The sequence below is a fragment of the Xiphophorus maculatus genome, chromosome 19 (assembly GCF_002775205.1).
Source record: "Xiphophorus maculatus strain JP 163 A chromosome 19, X_maculatus-5.0-male, whole genome shotgun sequence".
NCBI classification, from domain to species: Eukaryota; Metazoa; Chordata; class Actinopteri; order Cyprinodontiformes; family Poeciliidae; genus Xiphophorus; species Xiphophorus maculatus.
Genome location: NC_036461.1, coordinates 3,178,499 through 3,198,101, shown reverse-complemented (window position 1 = coordinate 3,198,101; position 19,603 = coordinate 3,178,499). Strand labels below are relative to the sequence as shown.

At 37.9% G+C, this 19,603-nt stretch overlaps 1 protein-coding gene across 1 annotated transcript; it reads right to left on the bottom strand.

Moving 5' to 3' along the window:
• Window positions 1-122: 122 nt before the first annotated feature.
• Window positions 123-17,588, bottom strand: rlf (rearranged L-myc fusion). Its single transcript, XM_005801302.3, has 8 exons — window positions 17,387-17,588; window positions 13,764-13,918; window positions 11,707-11,788; window positions 9,799-9,934; window positions 8,740-8,942; window positions 7,336-7,472; window positions 6,754-6,895; window positions 123-5,552 (listed from the first exon to the last, which is right to left on the bottom strand). Exons 1-8 carry the CDS (start codon window positions 17,564-17,566, stop codon window positions 1,032-1,034), a joined length of 5,556 nt encoding a protein of 1,851 aa, XP_005801359.1. The 5' UTR covers window positions 17,567-17,588; the 3' UTR covers window positions 123-1,031.
• Between the last annotated feature and the right edge of the window lie 2,015 nt (window positions 17,589-19,603).

Here is a 19,603-nt window from a genome sequence, read left to right as displayed (position 1 = left end):
CTCTAAAAATAAACCCGAGTGGATTCTCACTCGCACACTTAAAACTAAACACTACGTTTAAAAAAAAATGCCACTCACAATATGGCGGCAAGGTTCAACATACAATTTGAACCATCATACCACCTCTAATTGTGCATGGAGATTCTGTAAAATGTAACCCTGTAGGGGGCGTCATTTTTCCAACTGAAAGAGTACCACACCCAAAATGTTCGTCATCTGGAAAAATAATCAAATATTGTCTATAATTTTATATAATCTTGATAAGCTTGTGAACAGTGATGTAGCAAATAATTCTGCATAATTTCTTCTTTGGATTTTCTGTGACTTTAATACATGATTTACTTTTACTAGTCTTCTGACTATGTAAATATTATTATGCAACTGAAAACATGACACTATATTTTACAGATATCAATGTACAAAGTTATTTTTTTTTCTTCTTTCCAAATCAGAAACAGACCAAAATGCAATTATTATTATTGGCACTTAATGAATCCACCAAACTTCAAACTAAAACTTTCATTGATTACAAAATGCCCTAAACGTATTTCCACATGTAATTTTTTTTATTAGAAATCATTACATACATGTTGTCCAAGAACTGCTGCCAATACTGGTTTTATATAAATGGAGGTGAAAAATTGCCAAACATACTTTTCTCTGGACTGAAGTAGAAAGGAAACATTTCAGTCACATTTTCACCAGAGTGAAAAGGCTTGGCATTTTGCTACTGATCATCTCTAACAATCTGAAAAGCTATACATGTATCCGAGAGGGCTGGAGTAAATATACATTAGCGACTGAATTCATACACTGGATGTTATCTGACTGATAAATGTAAAATACTGTCAGATTGTTCTGATGTGTACCTCTGAGGCTCGTTTTTTTCATTACTATTCTAATTTCTACAAAAGGTCAGTTAACTTAGAAAAAATGTTTTGGATGAAATTAAAATACTGACATTTTTTGTGTGGGGAAAAAAGTTATTTTCAATACCACTTAACAGAAAGAAAAAAAGGTGCTCAGTGAAACTAACTTCCAAGAAGCAATTTGCCGTTAGTCTTTGATGGGAAGAGGTCAGGCGTAGTGGTGCTGGATACAGGCCTTCCCAGCACCACCACCGGTCTGAGGTACTGTAGCTGCTTGATAGCCAGGTCCCCACACCCGGCCAGGGCTTTGTCCAGGATGGACTTCAAGTTTTGTACTGAGGTGAAGTCTCCAGTCATGGCGTGGGGCTTCACCAGTGGGGAGTGGGCGCGCCGGTTGCGGGTGTGAGAGATCCCCAACTGGTTGTTCTCCTTCAAGGAGCAGCCCCGTTTGAAAGTGTCTTTGCGTTTCGCCAGTTCGTCTTCCTCTGCCGGAGTTGAGTCTTGAATGAACTTCAAGAAGGATTCCTCGAAGCCCATTGGCTTGTAGGTGCCGATGTCAAAAGAGGTTGGAGAGGGGCTTTTAGGCTTGGTTTCTTGGATGCCGAGAGGCTGTTCAGAGAGGTCGTTTTTCCGTTTCAGCGGCTGGCGGATGGGGGCAGTGGGCGGCGGTGATGGAGACGCCGGCGGCGGAGGTGTTTGTGGTGGCGCAGTGTTTGTTACTTTATCATCTGCCTCAGAAGCAACATGAAGCGAGCATGGAGGTGAGAGAGCCACAGTGACGGGACGAAGCAGTGGTTTGAATTTGTCTAGTATCGATCTTTCATTCTGTTTTGTAGCGCTGTCTGGTCTTGTAACTTCAAGCAGCTCCTCACGAGGCTCTTCTTTGATCTCTTCCTCTTTAGGCGCCTCATTTGCAACCTCAGGTGGAACCTCCTTGTTTTTTTTCTCTAATATTTCCAGAGCCTCAGGACTTTCCTCCTCCTGCGTTTTGGCTTCAACTGCAGGAGGACTTTGAGGCGGAGACTGCTCCTCTGTGTTTTCCACTTCAGCTTTGACCTCCATTGTCTGAACCACTGCAGGTGACGATTCTCCCATAATGGGGGGCCTGGCGGACTTCCTTTGGATCAAAACCTCCAGCTGCTCTGCGTTGAAAACGAGCTTGTCTTCATGTTTGCAGAGATCTTCCTGTTCCATGCGGTGCACCCCCCTGTAGTGACGGTGCAAGCTGTGCAGGTAGGTGACGACCGAGTCGCAGTCTTGGACCATGCACGGGTACGCCACGCGCAGACAGCGGTCCTGACACATCTGTAGCGCTTCCTCGTGAGATCTCAACACAAAGTCACTAAAAGTGTTTCTCCTTGGCTTCTCGTTTTTACTCGACGCCTTTTTCCCATCAGCGTCGCTGTCGTCCTTTTTTTCCGACTCTGTCGTCCCTTCGGACTCTGAATTCTCAGTGGTGGGTTCAGAAGTTCCATCCTTCCGAGAACTCCTTTGTGCAACTATCACCTTCTTTTGGCAGCCGGAAACAGACTCTTTGTGCGTGCTCTGCAGCCGTACCACCAGTGAGTCATAGTACTCAAAGTGGCTGTAAAGAGTGTGTTTCTTAAGGTCCTCGTTGTGGCTGAAGACCTTTGAGCAACCGTCAAATTTGCATCGTATGAGCTCTGGAGGCCGGGAGTGAACATCTCTTGTGTGCCTCACCAGACTGCTTTTAAGGTGGTATGAGGCAGAGCATTTGGCAAAGTGACACTTGAACTGGGGCTGAGGTTCATCTGAGTTTGTGAGAGGTCTTTTCTTTGCAGGTTCCCTTTTGGCTTCAGGACTGCTATGTGCATCACCGTCTTTCTCCAAAAGGAGTTGGGAACGGTTGTAGTGATGCACCAACTGCAGGTGGCGGACGAGGCCTCCCTGAGTGGAAAAGGAGGCATAGCAGTTTTTGGCCACACAGTGGAACGGTTTACTGAGTTTATCCAGCATGTAACACAGGTTGCTTTTGGCCACGACACGCCTTGTTCGGATCTGCTGTGTTTTATCCTCCTCGTTTTCCTCTTTCTGCTCATCTTTGTTCTCTGATTCATCCTCTCCTTCTTCCATTGAGGAGTGATTGCTGCCATTTTCTCCATTCTCACTGGTCCCAGTTTCTTCCTTTGCCTCCAGCTGCAGCATCCCCTCAGCATCCTTTGTAACTTTCTCACCGTGCTTTGGTGTTGGAGAGCCTTTGTTTCCTTCAAACGGCACAGGCCCAAAGCTCAGTTTCTCAAAATAGTCCTCAGTCATGTTATGCGTTTGAAGATAGTGGGCCTTCAGGACTCTCTTCTCTCTGTGACTCTTGGTGCAAAGTTGGCATTTGTAAGGCTTGAATGAGGAAGTCATCAGCTTGGCATCATCGAACGTGTGGTTGTGTATGGAGACATAGTGCCGCAGCAAGCTGTAGCTCCTTGCAGTCCGAAAGCCACAACGTTTGATTTCGCAAAGATATGGCTTGGCTGAAGCTAACGAGTCATCCTCCTCCGCTGTTACCGGTGACTGCTCTGCTTCGGATTTTACCCTCTGCTCCAGTAAATGGCGTCTCTTCTTGAGCAACACAACTGGAGGCTTCGCTATGATCGCCTGGTGAAGAGACGACTGAGACAATATAAAGTCTGAGTTTTGTGAAGTGTGAGACGACGAGGGGTCAAGGGTTAGATTGCTCAGCCCGATAAGGATTTCGTTCATAGCGTCAGTTTTTGCGTTAAGGCTTAAGGAAGTTGTTTCATTTGGTGTGGTATCAAAGGACACATTGTTTTCTTTGCCTGACTCAACGGGCAACAACGGAGAGTGCTCTTGTTCTCCACGTTCATCGATCTCTTGCTCCATTTCCGTCTTGATGTCTTTGAGCATCGGCGGGTTCTCCTCCTTGTCGTTTTTTTGATCTCTGTTTTCCAGCTTGAGATGTTCCGGGTGAGCACACTTTAGATGCCTCTGGACGTCTCTGGCTCTGGTAAAGGTCATTCCACACTTCTCAAAGCCGCATGTGAACTTGCTTCCATCGAAGCACACAGCCACCAGCGTTATCATCGCCTTGGGCTCACTGAACTCGTGTTCTTGCAAAGAGGAGCTAGAACTGATCGCCTGAGAGTTCAGAATATCGCCGTTTATAGCATCCTTCACATCCACAGGCTTCACAGGGCGGACCATCACCTCACGGACAGCCTTGAAGAATTTCCGCTTAGCCCTTTTCTGCGCCTCAAAGTCGTTTTCGGTGAACGTTATGTTGTGTGTGGATAGATGCTTTAGGAAGTCCTTTTTGGATAAGAAGTATTTTTTACATTCACCACTACTGCAGGTAAAGGCGGCGTCTCTGAAGTGCTGCGCTTCGTGGTGGTAGATTTGCCCCAGGTCGGAGTATGTGATGTAGCAGCCCTTGAGCTCGCATTGGTAGTTCAGCTGAAAGCCGTGAGTGTGCTTGTGCATCACGAGTTCATTGGACGTCCCAAAACGAGTGCCACAGCCATGGACCACGCACATGTAAGGCCGGTCGCCGTAGTGAACCTTCCTGTGTTTGCGGTGATGGTAAGCTGAGACAAAGTGGCGCCTACAGAAGACGCATTTTTCCCTTTTGTCTCGCATCTGATGGAAATATTTCACATTTTCATCTCCCTTGTGCTCCGATTTTAGGTGGACATATAGATACTTGGAGTGTTTAAAGATACGAGTGCATTTGGTTGCCGGGCAGGGATACACCTCGCGGTTCTGAAGCTTGAAGTGTTTGTCGATGTAGTCGAAGGTGATGTGCTCGTCGCCGTCCTCCTGCTTCTCCTTGTTCTTGGCCTGTTCGACGATATGATGCAACACGTCCGGGTCATGCGTAGATTCGTAGTACAGCATCAACGAGGGGTCGACGGTGATCTCGCCCGGTTCGACGTCATCGTCTTCATCCAGTTGCTTCTGTGTGTCTTCGGTCTTTATGCTGTGCTGAGTTGGAGGCTCGTGGTTCGGGATGTGTCTCCTCAGGTGGGGAATCAGGTCCTTTCTGCTCTGGAAGTCCTCCAAGCACACCGGGCAGGGGTGATTGCTCTTCTCTGAGTGTCTTTTGGAGTGATGAATTATCTGTATGTCTGTGATGGATCTCTTACAAATCTGACACCGCAGCTTTGACCTTTTCATCTCACACCCTCCCTTAATGCCCATGTGGTTATTGATCAGATTTTTATCCACATCAAGACCCCCATTTATCCTGTTGTGGGGTTCCAGTTCTACCTTTATTTGAAGTCCTTGTGGCTCCTGCTGCTTCGCCTTCTCTTCCTCGTCCTCTTCCTCCTCCTCTGACTCCGGCCTAATCCCTAGCAGCGATATGCAGTGGTTTTTAAGAGTTTTCCAGTCCCAGAACTCGGGATCAAAAGGCCAGTCGGCTTTCAGCGCCAGCAGCAACTCGCAGCGGAGAGAGTTGGGGATGACCTCCCCCTCCTGGTCGTACTTTTGGTCTGGGCGCATGTAGAGCTCCTTCAGGCAATTGAAGGCTTCCTGGCTGGTGCCAAGGAGGAACTCCGTCAGCTGGCAGGCACGCAAAACTTCCAGGTCGTTTGGAAGGAGGGAGGACACCATCTTGCATATGGATGTCCTCGTTTCTGAGTCATCCTGCTTTGGAAGCTGAAGGGCTTTGACACAAAGACCCACTGAGGAAAGTATTCCAATTTCCTCTGCCTGAAAAAAAGAGAAAAACGTTAAAATTAACAAATTTGTAGATAATTTGTTTGTTTTTTAAAATGCAGACTAGGGCTGCAACTAATGATTATTTTAGTAATCGATTATTCTGACGATTAATCACATAAACAAATTGGCTCATTCTTTTCCTTCAACAACTTAGACCTTTTTATATAATATTAGAAATTTTAGTTTGTATACTCCAATTAGCCATTAACCGCTAAGTAAATTAGTTGACTTAAAAAAAAAATGTATTAATTAAAAACATTTTTTTTATCCAATTAATCGTTTCAGCCCAAGCAAAGAGTCGGTGCTCTGGTTCAGTCAATTTGAGTTCCAGTTTCACATTCAACAGATTTTTTTATTTAACTATTTAAATCTTTTTTATACAATATTAGAAATACATCAAAAATGCAAACAAAGGATTCAATAAATTTTTTAAAATAAGAAAATAGTCCTTTTATCGTCTAAAATGAAATAACGTAGCATTCCTTTAGTGAATTTCAACCAGGTGAAGATAAAACTTTGCTACTTAAGGATTTTTGGGTAAAATATATTTACAGACAAAGCTGTCTTAATCTTAAATGCAAATTTATATACATTTTGTACAGTTTTGGTTTAACCGTGGCGCTAAATATGTTGTTTTTTTCAGCAAACGGTCTTGTATATTTCAATTAATGATTTATCGATAACTAAATAATCGAATAATCATGATTAATCATTCCAGCCCAAGCCAAAAAATAATAATAAAAAATATCGTTGCTCGGGTCCTCCTAATTTATGTTCTTGTTGCATTAGTGGTGCCATTACCAACCATTACCAACACAAGTTGGATTTATTTCTGCTAATTTTATGAAAGCACTAAAAGCAGATGTTCATAAAATAGAAGTAGAAACACTGAAAAACGTCAAACTGCAACTTTAACTAGCGTCTAAAAGTACAAGAGTCATTCTGGATGCTACATTTTAAAAAGTAAAAACAATAAATCGCAGTATCGCGTATAAGCCATGCTGCTGTGAAACTTTAAAGAAAGTAAAATGCAAAAAAGAAATACACAGTAAAAATGTATTTCAATAAGCATCTCCTTTAATACAGTAGTAACCGTATTTAGTCTGATGTAAGCAAACCTACATATTTGTGACCTTTGACCCTGTTTGATTCTTCTGGCCTGTAGTGCACATGTGAAAAGTGGTGAACGAACCTCTGCCTGAATCACACGGACCAGGTACAGCAGATGTTGGACCGTTTTGGCAATGGCACCAAGCTGAAGGCATCGTTCTCGCAGAGAGGTCAGCGAGGGGTCAAGTCTTCTCTGAAGCTTACTCCACAACGATATCAAATCCCTTTCAATCAAGAAACATAAGAACATTTTCAAATAGGAAAGCAAAGCGAGTTCTAAAGCCGGCTAAAAGCCTCGCACATTCACAAAATCAGTGATAAAAACTGGCCATAAAATCTCTAATTGGTGCAAATTTATGAAAAGGTTTTTAATTTGTTAGTGTTAAGATGCAGACTGAAACTGGTTAGATTAAAAGTTGTCTTTTTTCCAAAGATTATGTGATATTTGTGACTCTAAGCCAGTTAATTTGTCTAAACCAAGAGGAAAAAATGTCTCTTTAGGTTATAAGCATTGCAGATCCCTGAACTAGATAAACCTCTGTTTATGTCTAACAATGTTCCTGATTAAAAAAATAATGTCTGGCTCCATTAAATGAAGATATACAAGAAAAGAAAGTCTGATTGGAGACTTTAGTTGCATTAGCGACGGGGCGTCTGGGCTCACCAAGAGCAGTAAAGACTCTGTTGCTGCAGCTGCTGCGTTAGGAAAGTTGTGCAGAGAATGAAGGCCGTGTACTCCTCTCCCTCCGACTCCAAACTGGATGTGATGTCCAGCACGTCCTTACAGTCCAGCCTGGAAATCTGAAGAAGTAAACAGAACCAAAGACAAAAAGTTACTATTGTTGCAGGAGGGCCAGAAAACGGTAAAACAAAGGCTACATGTACAGTTACTTTATTTTTCAGACTATCAGAACAGGAGTTCACGTAAAGTATTTCTCTTTTTCTGCTGGTTTAGAGCTCAGTATGCTGTAGAAATCATTTAATTCTCCTCCATTTCTTCTCGGAAAAACAATAGACTTCTTTTTGCAGAGCAGGACATCTTATCTAGGTGTGTTTTGAAACAGTCTCTCCTTGAAAACGTGAAAAAAAAACCCTGCTGAAAACGTTTCTCTTAAAGGGCCAGTATCATGTATTTTCCAGGCACATAGTTACAAAAATAGTAACAAAAATTCTCTATATATCAAATATGATTCATAATTTAACACCTTTAAAATCTGGTCTCTATCTCTTTAAAAAAACAAACAAACTGCTCTTTCTGTAACTCCGCCTTCAGGACGTCGTCACAACATGGCTCTTTTATTAACCCTCCAACAACATTTATAGCAGCGTTTCACTGAGAAGCAGCTCCTATAATGAGCTCAGTAGATGTTTGCTAATTGCTGCTGGCTAGTCTGAAGGAGCTGCTCTGAAGCTTAAAACTTCAGCTATGAGGAGGAGCTGTGCCTCGAAGGCGGAGCTAGGTCCACCCTGCCGTTTTCTGCAGCTGACTGGTTGCCATGGAGATTAAAGGATTTCTCAAACAGGCACGAAAGAATCAAATCAACACTCCAGGTTTATTTTTGATGAGGGAATAACATCATAACATGATGTTAAGCTCAAAAGATTGATTTTATGTTCGTTTCTCAGCTTTTGATTTTGGAAAAAAAAAAGTAATAAAATGGTTGCATCTTTAAATATTGGGAAAAATCAAGAAAATAATTTCAAAAGCCATTGTAAAATCTAAAAAAAAAAAAAGTTGAAATGTGTCAATTTAAGGAAACATACAGCTGAAACCAGAAGTTTACATACACTGGATAAAACGACATGTATAAATTTTTCTGTCTCTGTCTGAAGTCAAATCAGACCAAACTTCTCCTTTTTTAGATGAGTTGAAATTATCAAAATTATTTCTATTTGCTAAACAAAACAATAATGTCAGAGATTTATTTAGTAACGTCTTCAAATTCAGAAATGTACCATCTTTAAACTATGATGATGATGTCAGAGCTTTGGAAACTTCTGACAGGTTAACAGTGAATTGAAAGCAAAGAATAAAAGTTGAATAAAATTAAATGAAGAGGTGCCTTGCCTCCATAATGGCCTCTTCGTTGGGCAGCAGCATGCACAGCTGGGAGACGTAAATCTGCCGGAACATTCCCTGGTTGGAAATAAGGCTGCATTCAGCGCAGGCTTTGGCCAACACGCCGGCCTTGGCGACCTCGCCCATCTTCTCCAGGTGCTTCACCCGCATCTCCATGAAGCCCTCGCCCTCCAGGCTAATGTACGCATTAACTACAAACACAGAACAGGAATTAATATTCATGACTAGAGGATAAAGTAACTGGACCTGGGTAGTTGTTTTTTCTTGCTTTCATTTCTAAATAAAACAAATTGCAAATGGCAGAAAATACTTTCAAAAAGTGGACGACAGAATATTAGGGCCAATTTGTTTAATTATTTCAAATTCAATTCAAAATTCAAATTTAAAAATATTTTATTGATCCAAAGGGAATTTAAATATCAAAGTAACTCACATTAATTCAAATTCATCAGAATTATTGTAGATGGTGATGGCTGTTGGCAATTATGAGAATATAGTCATAATATTAGCAGAAAAATGCAATTTTACTAGAAAAAAAGTCTTAAAATTTCTAGAAAAACGTTGTTTTAACAAGAAAAAAGCTTCGTTATGATCTGACGTGAGTTTTTTTTTTTTTTGCACCATCGTTTCAAAGTCTTGCTACTGATAGTAATCTGATAATAATGTTTTAAAAGATCAAGTATTATCTGTAAAACTTATACCAAAGATGCTCAACATTTGTTATTTAAATTTTTTGTTGGGCGTTCTAATAAAATTACTACTTTATTATCCTAAAATTATTGTTTTATAACCCTGGTCTTAATATTCCGACTTGAATTCAAAGTCTGAATAAATAGAAATGCGTTTGTCAAACAAGATGGCCGCCCTCATCATGTTGACATCACTGAACTATGAAAACCAATGGAGAACATTGGTGGAAAAATCCTGATTTTCCAAAAATAAACTCTTTAAAAAACAAAAATTGAATTAATCGATTAAATTAATTAATTAATCTCCCAGCTCTAGCGGCAAGTAAAGGCGGCCAACAGAAAGGGGGCGGAGCCTAACCGTCCTCTGGGCTGGTGGTCTGGCCGGTCAGCAGAGCGTTCAGGATCGGGTTGCTCCAGGCTCCACCTTCTCCCGTTATCTGCAGAAGTGCTTGGAGGTCTGTGCTGCCATACTGGATGAGTGTGTCATGGGCAATCTGCAGCAAACACAGAAACAAATTCAGGTCCATTAATTAAAGTTGCTGTTCGTTTATAATGTACATCACATCACTAGCTAGCATTACCATACAGGCTAGTTTTCATCTGTATGCCATCAGGATGCAATCAATATAAAAACAATACATTACACTGCAAAAACAAGCTTCATCCATCAAAAAAGAGAATAATAAAAATTGTTTAAAAAAGCACCATCTTTTTTTATCTAAAAAAAAATTATGTAAAAAGTGGCGTCAGTAGATTATTTTTTTGATTAATCATGATGGTGCATGGAAGGACCAAACAGGGAAAAAACCAAATGAATAACTACACTATAAGGTAATTAAACTATCAAATTAATAAACATTAAATAAGTAACTATACATTTTAAATGATGACATTAACTAATAAAATTGAATTTTCAAGAAATAAATCGACTTAAAAATATATGTAATAATGTCACTTTGTGCTTATTAATAGTGACTTATTACACTTCCTTGATTGGTCTATGGGTGATACCAAACACGTTCATTTCTCCTTTTTTTTGTCACAAAATTGTTCTCAGATAATAAGATTTTAAACTGGTAAATTCTGGATTGGATAAAATATTGGACCGGTCCATTTTATTGGTTCAGAATCCTATATTATGTATGACAAGGTAAATGTGTCTCCTAAAAGTTCTTTGTAGCTCGTTTGTTTCCCTTAAATTATAATTTTTGTCCGTTTTTTTTCCACAAAGATCCCTAAAATTATTCTAAGCAACGTTTTCAGTGTTTGTGGATATAATTTGGAATTTGATCCACAACTTCACGACTGGGTCAGCAAGTGTCACTTTCATTTACAGTTTTTACACCAAAGCAGTTTTTTCAGATGTACAGAGAAAAATTCACACTTTAGTTATCCAAATCCAAATTCCTTGAAGTCTGTTTACTCTAGTTAATGATTAATCAATTAGTAAATTATTTGACTACTATGTCAATAATCGACCATGATTAATCGTTTCAGCCCTAAACCCAAAATGTGTATTTGTAATCTGTTGCTTTGATTGTGTTGTTCTTTTAGCAAATTGTCTTTTTGAGTCTGTTTACTCCAGTTAACAATTGATCTATTACTAAATTAGCTAATGAGTATTTTAACAATTGATTAATCATGATTAATCATTTCATCCCTAAACCCAAATGTGTATTTGAAAATATCTGCTAGTCTGACTGTGCTGTTCCAGCAAATAAGTTAACAAATAATCAATTACTTAATTAATTTCCAATAATTTCAAACATTATTTCAATAATAGATTAATCATGATTAATCGTTTCAGACTTAAACCAAATATGTCCATTCCAAACTATGTGCTGCTCTGACTGTGTTGTACTTTTAGAAAATGGCCTTTTTGAGTCTGTTTGCTCCAGTTAAACGATTAATCGATTAGTAAATTAGGTAACAATTATTTAAACAATCGATTAATCACAATTAATCATTTCAGCCCTAAATCCAATATGACTGTTTGTAGCCTGACCGTGGAGTTCACACAGGTACAACATGCAAACTCCATGCAAAAAACCCTCCAGCCTGAATTTCAGGTTCCAATCAAAAACAAAACAAATCATGGCAGCCTGAACATTTTGATTGGTCGCTGGTCTCCATGAACCAATCTCCAGCAGTTTAGAAAGCATAAAGCACCAACACCAGTTCAACACTGGAACTGGTTGGGTGGAAACCTCCACCATATGATTTCCATCTGTAATCCATCAACAGGCAGAGCTTTGAAGGTTCCTACCTGGACAGAGTGGTGGAACTGAAGCCAGGCTTCATATGGGATTTCGTTGTCAGGCACCGACAGCAACAGTTCAAAGCAGCTCCTGCATGAAACAAGAACAAGATGGCCGTCAATCATCTCCAAAACCGCCTGGATTTCACCTATAGGGCTTGTTTATCCAGTAAGAATACTTTGAAATACGATGGACGTATAAAATATTTCTAAGGCAATCTCTAATCATCATTTTAAAAATCATTTTATTGTTTTTTTTTACCCCTCCAGGGGTCTTTGTGGGCTCTAGTGTCCCTTATATGACAGTAGGCTGACAGGAAACGGGAAAGGAGAGGGGGGAAGACATGCAGCAAATATCGTCGGGCCCGGGAGTCGAACCCGCGACGGCCGCATCGAGGACTCAAGGCCTCCAAATACGGGTGGCGCTAACCACTACACCACCACGGCACGCCCTTATTGGTTATTTTTAAGTTAAAATAATCAACTCCACATATAGGGAAGCATTGAAGCCTTTCATCTCCCATTAAATTGGATACAAACCCAGTTGAATTCATCAATGTTACAAAAAATATAACATTCACTGCAGAAACACAAAATCTTAACTATTTTTAGTTGAGTTCGTTTTCAGTTTCATTGTCAGATCATTTCACTTAAAATAAAGACATTTTTCACATGCTATAAGTAAAATAATCTGCCAATGGAACAAGTATGTTTCTGTCAATATCAAGAAACTATTTACTTAAAACAAGCTCCTATGTTTTGCTGAAAAGTTACTTGTAATTTAGTTTTCTCATTTCAAGTGTACTAAGATATTTGCACTAGAAACTAGATCAAAATATTCTGTAAGATTTTATGGTTTTGCAGTGTTTCAATTAAAAAATTTCTCTTTTCTTTATTTCTGACACTAAATGGAGACGCAGATCTGATCTAGAACATCTAGTCAGAGTTCCTGTATTTTCCTCTTTGTGACAGAGACAAAGAAAAGAAACAAAGATAAAAAATGTATCCAACCAGATGCTAACGATCTATTTTTACCTCATTTTCAGGCACTATTTTCCTCTTCACAGCTGTTAGATTTATTTAAAGAACACACTTTTTTTTTTTTGCACCGTCTTAAATTAAATGTGAACTGGGGAATATTTAGGAGAAGATTTTGCAGAATTAACGTGAAAATATGATTTGCAAATACATTTTAATCAAATTTTCTCATGTAACCAAAGCCTGGAGGGGACAAACCAAAAACTTGCTTCAGCAAAAACCAGATCTGCAGGGTTTTTTAAGTACTATTGTCATCTTACTATCTATCCATCGCAACCACAAGGACCTGCTGGGACAAAATATCTTCAAAGATACAAGACTTAAAGTGCAAAACATGAAAATTCTGCATATCGAGAACATATTTCTATTTCTGATGGCATAACTAAAACATTTATGCCTAACACTTGCTTTATATTTCAACTGAATGCTTAAGAAAGGTTGCAGACACTGATCGCCATTAAACTACAGATAAGTGGTAAACTAAAACAATTATTGAAATAAATATTCAAAGATTGCAGAACAAAGAAACCAGTCGTGCAAATTTTTCACCAGAACGATTAATTAAAGAATTGTCTGGACTGCAGAAACAAAATCCCACCAAGTATTTTTTGTCTAGTTTTTATGGAAATGTCTTAATACACATGAATTAAGACAAAACTAACATGCAACTATTTTCAGCAACTTGCTTTTAAGCAAGATGTAGGAGCTTGTTTTAAGTTAATAATTCTGTAAATTAGATTTTTAAAAAGGTCCTTTTACTCTTAACACTGAAAAAATGTCTTATAACTGAAAAAAAATCTGCAAGTAGATTTTAAAAGTAAAAATTAAGGAATTATTGACTTAAAACAAACTCATATATCTTACTTAAAAGCTACTTGTAACTTACTACGAAACTGAGATAGGGTTAGGGTTGCAGTAGAAAACTAGATAAAAATACTGTGTTTATTTAGTGTGATCTCTGCTAAAGAAAAAGCGTGACTGATTCTGGTCTAAAAGTTTCATGTTTGAGGATTATTTTCATTACGTACAGAGCGAGCCTCTTCAAAACGAGCCCCACTCTGTCGGAGTCTGCGGTCAGGTGGGATCTGGCCGCAGCGAAGCAGTTAATGGACAGGCAGTAAACCTCCAGCAGAGGCAGACCGTGCTCTATGGAGTTCCTGCTCCCAGCATAGTGCATCAGCGCCTGCAGACAGACAGCAGAAGACAACAAAACAGTCAGGAAACGTTTCGGTTAAATCTGCCTGGTGCCACAGCGCATTAGGCCATTCTACATAGAAAGAAAAAAATTTCTAACAAAAACTTCATGAGTTTTTTTCTCTCAATTTAATCTTTTCCTACTCAGAAAATGTCACTTTTTTCTAGAAATTTTTTTTCTAAAGATTTCTGAGATTTTTCAAGCAAATTTTCAACTTTTAAGACTCAGAAATATTCTTGTTCATTCTAGGATATTTCTGAGACTAATTTCTAAATGTTCTTGTTTTCTTCTGGCAAATTTTCAAATTCAGAAATGTCCTTGTTTTTTCTAGACTTCTGAGATTCATCTCAAAATGTGAGTTTTCCTAGCAAATTTTTGTCTTTTCAAACGCTAAAATTTCCACATTTTTCTTCTAGAAAACTTTAGACAAATCTCAAAATTTGAGGATTTTTTTTCCCCAAGCAATTTTTCAACTTTCAAAGTCAGAAATTTTCATGTTTTTTTCTATAAAACGTCTTCAAAAATTTCTGAGTTTTATCCAAGCAAATTTAGGTAAAATGAAAGCTCAGAGATTGTCATGTTTTTTTCTCATAATGATCTCAGACTGATCTCTAAATTACAGAATTTTTTAAATAAATGTACTTCTCTTTTCCCCCCATCTGAATTGGACCTAACACACCTTCTGTCTGGAATAGTGGGGGTTTTCCTCCATGGGGAAAAACCAGTCTGCACCTGTTTGATCCCAGTTGACAGACTGAAGGTTTCTTTTTGATTGGGCCTGCGGGGAATTGGCACATCTAAATCTGCACCACAAAACCAGGAATAACAGCAAAAAACTGCTTGTAAAAATTAAAATAACAGAGAAAAATACATGACACCAAACTGAAAAGTAATCTAATATTTTTCATCCTTAGCAGCGTTTTCTTCAGAAACAACAAAACAGAGGGAAGGATCCAACATTTTCACCTGCGTGCAGAAACAACGGACATCTCAGGAGTCTCAATTATCAGACAGGAGAAACTTTTTGCTGAATTAATTCCCCCCTGTCTAAATATACAGCAGCCAGGAATAAAGTCCCAACTCCAGAGACCTGCATCCACAGACTAATTAACTCTGAACTACTTCCGACTTAAACTCAATGACACCTAATTGTTTGTCTCTCTACCAACTAGAAAATGGAAAGTTTCAACAGTTTAAACAAAATGTAAAAAAGAAAATGATTAAATGGCATATTGTTATAGTAATTAAAAATGAATGGAGACAAGTTTTAATCAACAGTAAGGCTGAAACGATTAATCGTGATTAATCAAATAATCGTCAACTAATTTAGTAATCGATTAATTGTGAATTGGAGTAAACAGAGTCAAAAAAGTCAATTTGCTAAAGAAAGAAAAACATCCTAAGAGCAGAAATAAAGACAAAATTGTAAAAAAGAAAAATAAATTTTGCATTTAAGATAAAAGATATCTGTTTGTAAATATGTTCATTTCGCTTCACCTGGTTAAAATTCTGTAAAAACATTCATCATATTTTGCTATCAAATTATTAGTCAATTAATCCAAATAATCAACAGATCAGCTCTACACTGTATTGATGATACACACCAAAAGTTAAAACGTGAACTCTGAAAACGTTGTTTACCCGTCTTATTCCCAGAACACAGAAAAACTCACCTGGGATTTTTAGCTGCAGCCAAGAAAAATTTGCAGCTTCATATTCAACAGAAACTTTTTATTTTTGCCATATTTTGTCTTTGTAAGCCAATTAATTATTATAAAATATTAAAAACAATCAAGCTGCACAGCTGGAGGATTGTAGAGTCAATAATTCTTCACCTTTGTAAACAAAATATTACCTAGGAAATATTATTGAAACAAAAGAATAATAATTTATATAAATTATAATATTTTGCCTCCTCAAAGGATATTTGATTAATTTGAAAGTATTGCTTGATTGTCTAATTAGAATTTATTTTGTCATTTTTATTTTAAATAAATGCATAAGTTGGTTGAAGACAGAAAGAGATTCATCTGAGCCAAACTTTTACAAATTATTAATTCAAATAATCTCTCAACAAAGATCGTCACTGATACAAATTTATAAGATGTATTTAAAAAAGACATTAATTATTTACTAAATGTACCTCTAATTTGTATTCTTTTAAACAACTAAAGCAGAACTATGCTTTGGTATAAAACACTCTCATTGATGCCCTCTAATAAGTTTTGGGGGGTTTTTTCAGGAAAAATTAATTAAAAATATATTACTTTATTTACTTTACCTGTTAATTTATCTTAAACATAAAAATCCTGGAAGAATATCAAGAATGTATTTCACATCTTGAAATTAATATTTTTAAGATGCCATGATGTCATTTTTGGTAGGAATGCACCAATATTCAATATAAATATTGCTGCAATAGCCGATATTCAGCCCGATATGTTAAAAATTATTAGCCGATACAGATGTTAATGTCAATATTTTGAACATCCCTAATTTTTGGCATTTGAGTTGATTTCAGAAGACGACCCACAGGCCTAAGAATTAAGAATATTCCTTATGAATAACCAGTATGTAGTGGCGCCCAAACTCTCTCAACATGACTTTTGCTTTTCATTTTATATTTTTAAATGGTTAAAAGAAGATTTTGGTTTAATTTTGGGAAGTAGATCTTATATCTGCTATTTAAAAAAATAGCTACTCTCCTCTTTTGCTCTCCTGTGAGAAATGTATATTTGCAGTTAATGGTTATCCCACTGCTGCCAAGTAGTAACTTTGTTGCTACATTTAGCGACTTTTGAAGGATTTTCAAAGATCGGTGATCGGCCTGAAAACTGCAATTGGTGCAGCGCTTTTCAAAACCTTTCTGAAATAAAACAAAAGGTCCCGGTTACACTTTCACACTGTGCACCCCAGTGTTTGCATGGTGATTTAAGGTCATTATCATTCAGAAACAACATGGCAGAGAGTCCGGTCACCACTCAAACTGGGTGGTGATCGGTTTGGAAATCATAAACACATTAAGTTATCAGTAAGGTGCAGAACCTTTGACATTTTGGGGTAAACACACCGCGATGCTGCCCCGCCCCACATGCATGCAGCAAGGCATCAAGTGCAAACTGGAGCGATGTCATGAGCTCATTCTGCATGTTCATATTTATTTTCGAAACAAAAACAAGCCAACTGAGGTAACGGTACAGCTAAAACTAATTTAACATAATAAGCGGAACCAGCAAACAAAACATAAAACATATTGCAAATAATGTGAATTTCCCCTCCAGTAGGGATGCGATATATTCAACTGAACGCATTAAGGAATATTAGCAAATACACAGCTGTTTTCTAAATAACGGGGAGAAGAGCAGCAGCAGCTCTTCGTGTTTTCTATGAAAAAAGACCCACACAGTCCTAGCGGAGCTAACGTGAAGCTAATGATAGCTACGATATACACATTACCTGACAGAAGTTGTCGCAGTACTCCGTGGAAGATGCCACGGAGATTTCTTGCTGTCTGAGAACGTCTTCGAAAGCTCTGAGCGTGGCCAGCAGGGTTTCCATCGCGATGACAGTGTCCTCGGCCGCATCCAGGGCCCAGTCGCTCCAATCGTGCTCCGCTTCGACATTATTCTCCGCCATCTTCGCTCTCCGCCACGGCGCGTATGCAGTGTAGCCTGGTGCTGCCTTCAGGGGCCGTCCGAAATTTTAAACATGTCAGAGGAATTTTATCTGTGGGAAAACCAACCAAAAACACTAGAAATTTAAATGTGAGCAGAACTTTCTGTACAAACACCGTTTCATTTATAATAAAAAAAAGTACTGTAATTAAATTACATAGGTTGGACGGAAATTTCCTAATTTCAGAAAGTGAAACTCATACTTCCTTCCTAAAACAATGGCTTAAATCTTTTTTTTGGTCAAAAATAATTTTAGTAAAACCTAAATTATCTTTTGCCATAAAAGAGGTTGTGTTTTTTGTCTTTCTTTTTCTTTTTTCTTTCTTTTTGTGTTTTTGTTTGTTTGTTTTTTTGCCAAAATCACTTTACTTAAGCCATTACTTTAGGAAGGTGACAATATACTATCCAAATATGAGATCCCATTAGTGCCAAATATATGTTTACATGTCTGAGTTACAAATGCACTTAGACACCTTGCATTACATATACATACATGCATACTTTACATAAGCTGTGTTTTCTGTTGACCATATACAGTATTTGTGTGATTTGACATTTTGAAAATAACTTTGCTTAAAGGAAGCGTGCCAATTAAGACAAAAAGCAAAAAAATCTCTCGTTTCAATTTTTAAACACATCAGAGGAACTTCACCTGTAGGAAAACCACCCAAAGACACAGAAAATTTGTCCTTGAGCACAACCTTCTGCCATTTCATGTATAACAAAAGTTGTACTGTAATAAAATTAAGTCATTCTACACATACTGGATATAGATTCCATCATTTCAGAAAGTGAAACTCATATTGTCACCTTCCTAAAATAATGCCAAAATCAGTTTTGGTAAAAAAAAAAAAAACTTTTTTACTTAAATCAACTTTTGGCATAAAATAGTTGTAGCTGTAATTTTATGGCGGTGACAATGTTTTATATAGATTCCAAATCTGGGATTCCATTAGTGCCAAAAATATTCTTACTTGCCTGCTTACATGCACTTACAGTAGATGTCTTACATTACATAAGCATACATACTTACATTACATAAGCTGCATTTCCATTGACCATATGTTTGTGCAATTTGACATTTTAAAAATAACTTTGTTTAATGGAAACATGCCAATTTGGAGAAAAAAAAGCCTCTCTCATTTGTCAATAAAATTTTACCACCGAATGAGGTGGGGTTTTTTGGTTTATTTTTGCAAAACTGCAATGGAAACATGTTTTCATGCATCACACCAGTCACATGATCAACAACCAAATGTTGCCACTGGCACAAACCATGAAGAAGAAGACAACAGGAAGTAGTTGGAGGACCAGTTACTCATTGTGTGAACAAACTAACTCATGTGTGACTTTAATTGTGCCCCAGAATTGAAGCTAAATAGCCTATTATCACTGGAGTCTGATTCAGTGCTAACTATTAACAGTGATTTTAAAAAATTGTGTTGTTGTGGAACTATCCCCAAGTAATTTTCTTGCTATTCCTTTGAATCCTTTGAATTCCTTTGAATCCCTATATTTCCTAGGGAGGGAAATATAAAGGCACATCAACCCCACCAAGATTTTTTTTTCAACAGACTGACATAAATATATTTTTGGCCATGATGGAACTTCATATAATTACACAGAGAGTGAACTGTTTCAAGCCTTACTTTCTTACTTGATTATTAAGGCTTGCAGATAATGAAAGCCTTAATTTCTGTGTCTGAAATTTGCATGAAATTAAAACTTGAAGTTCGACAATAGATCTATGTTTAATGAACCGATATAGGCAGAGGACCTGAAAATTACATGTAAAAGTAAAAGGTATTACAACTTTAACATATTTTTACTCAAGTAAAGATAAAAGTAACCGTCCAAGAAATTGCTTAAGTAAAAGTAAAACCTTTTTTTTTTTAAGTTTTTTTGTTTCTTTCAAACTTTATGGCCCCAATTTGGCTACTTTATGCTCTCATCACTTTAATTATAGATGTTTGGCGCCCCCTCGAGGTGAGCAAATTAA

Coding starts and splice junctions, on each gene's coding strand:
- rlf (XM_005801302.3), bottom strand. CDS start 17,566: ATGGCGGAGAATAATGTCGAAGCGGAGCACGATTGGAGCGACTGGGCC. Junction 11,789..13,763: donor GTTTTGAAGAGGCTCGCTCT/GTACGTAATGAA, acceptor TGTTTCATGCAG/GAGCTGCTTTGAACTGTTGC. Junction 8,943..9,798: donor GACCACCAGCCCAGAGGACG/GTTAGGCTCCGC, acceptor CTGTGTTTGTAG/TTAATGCGTACATTAGCCTG.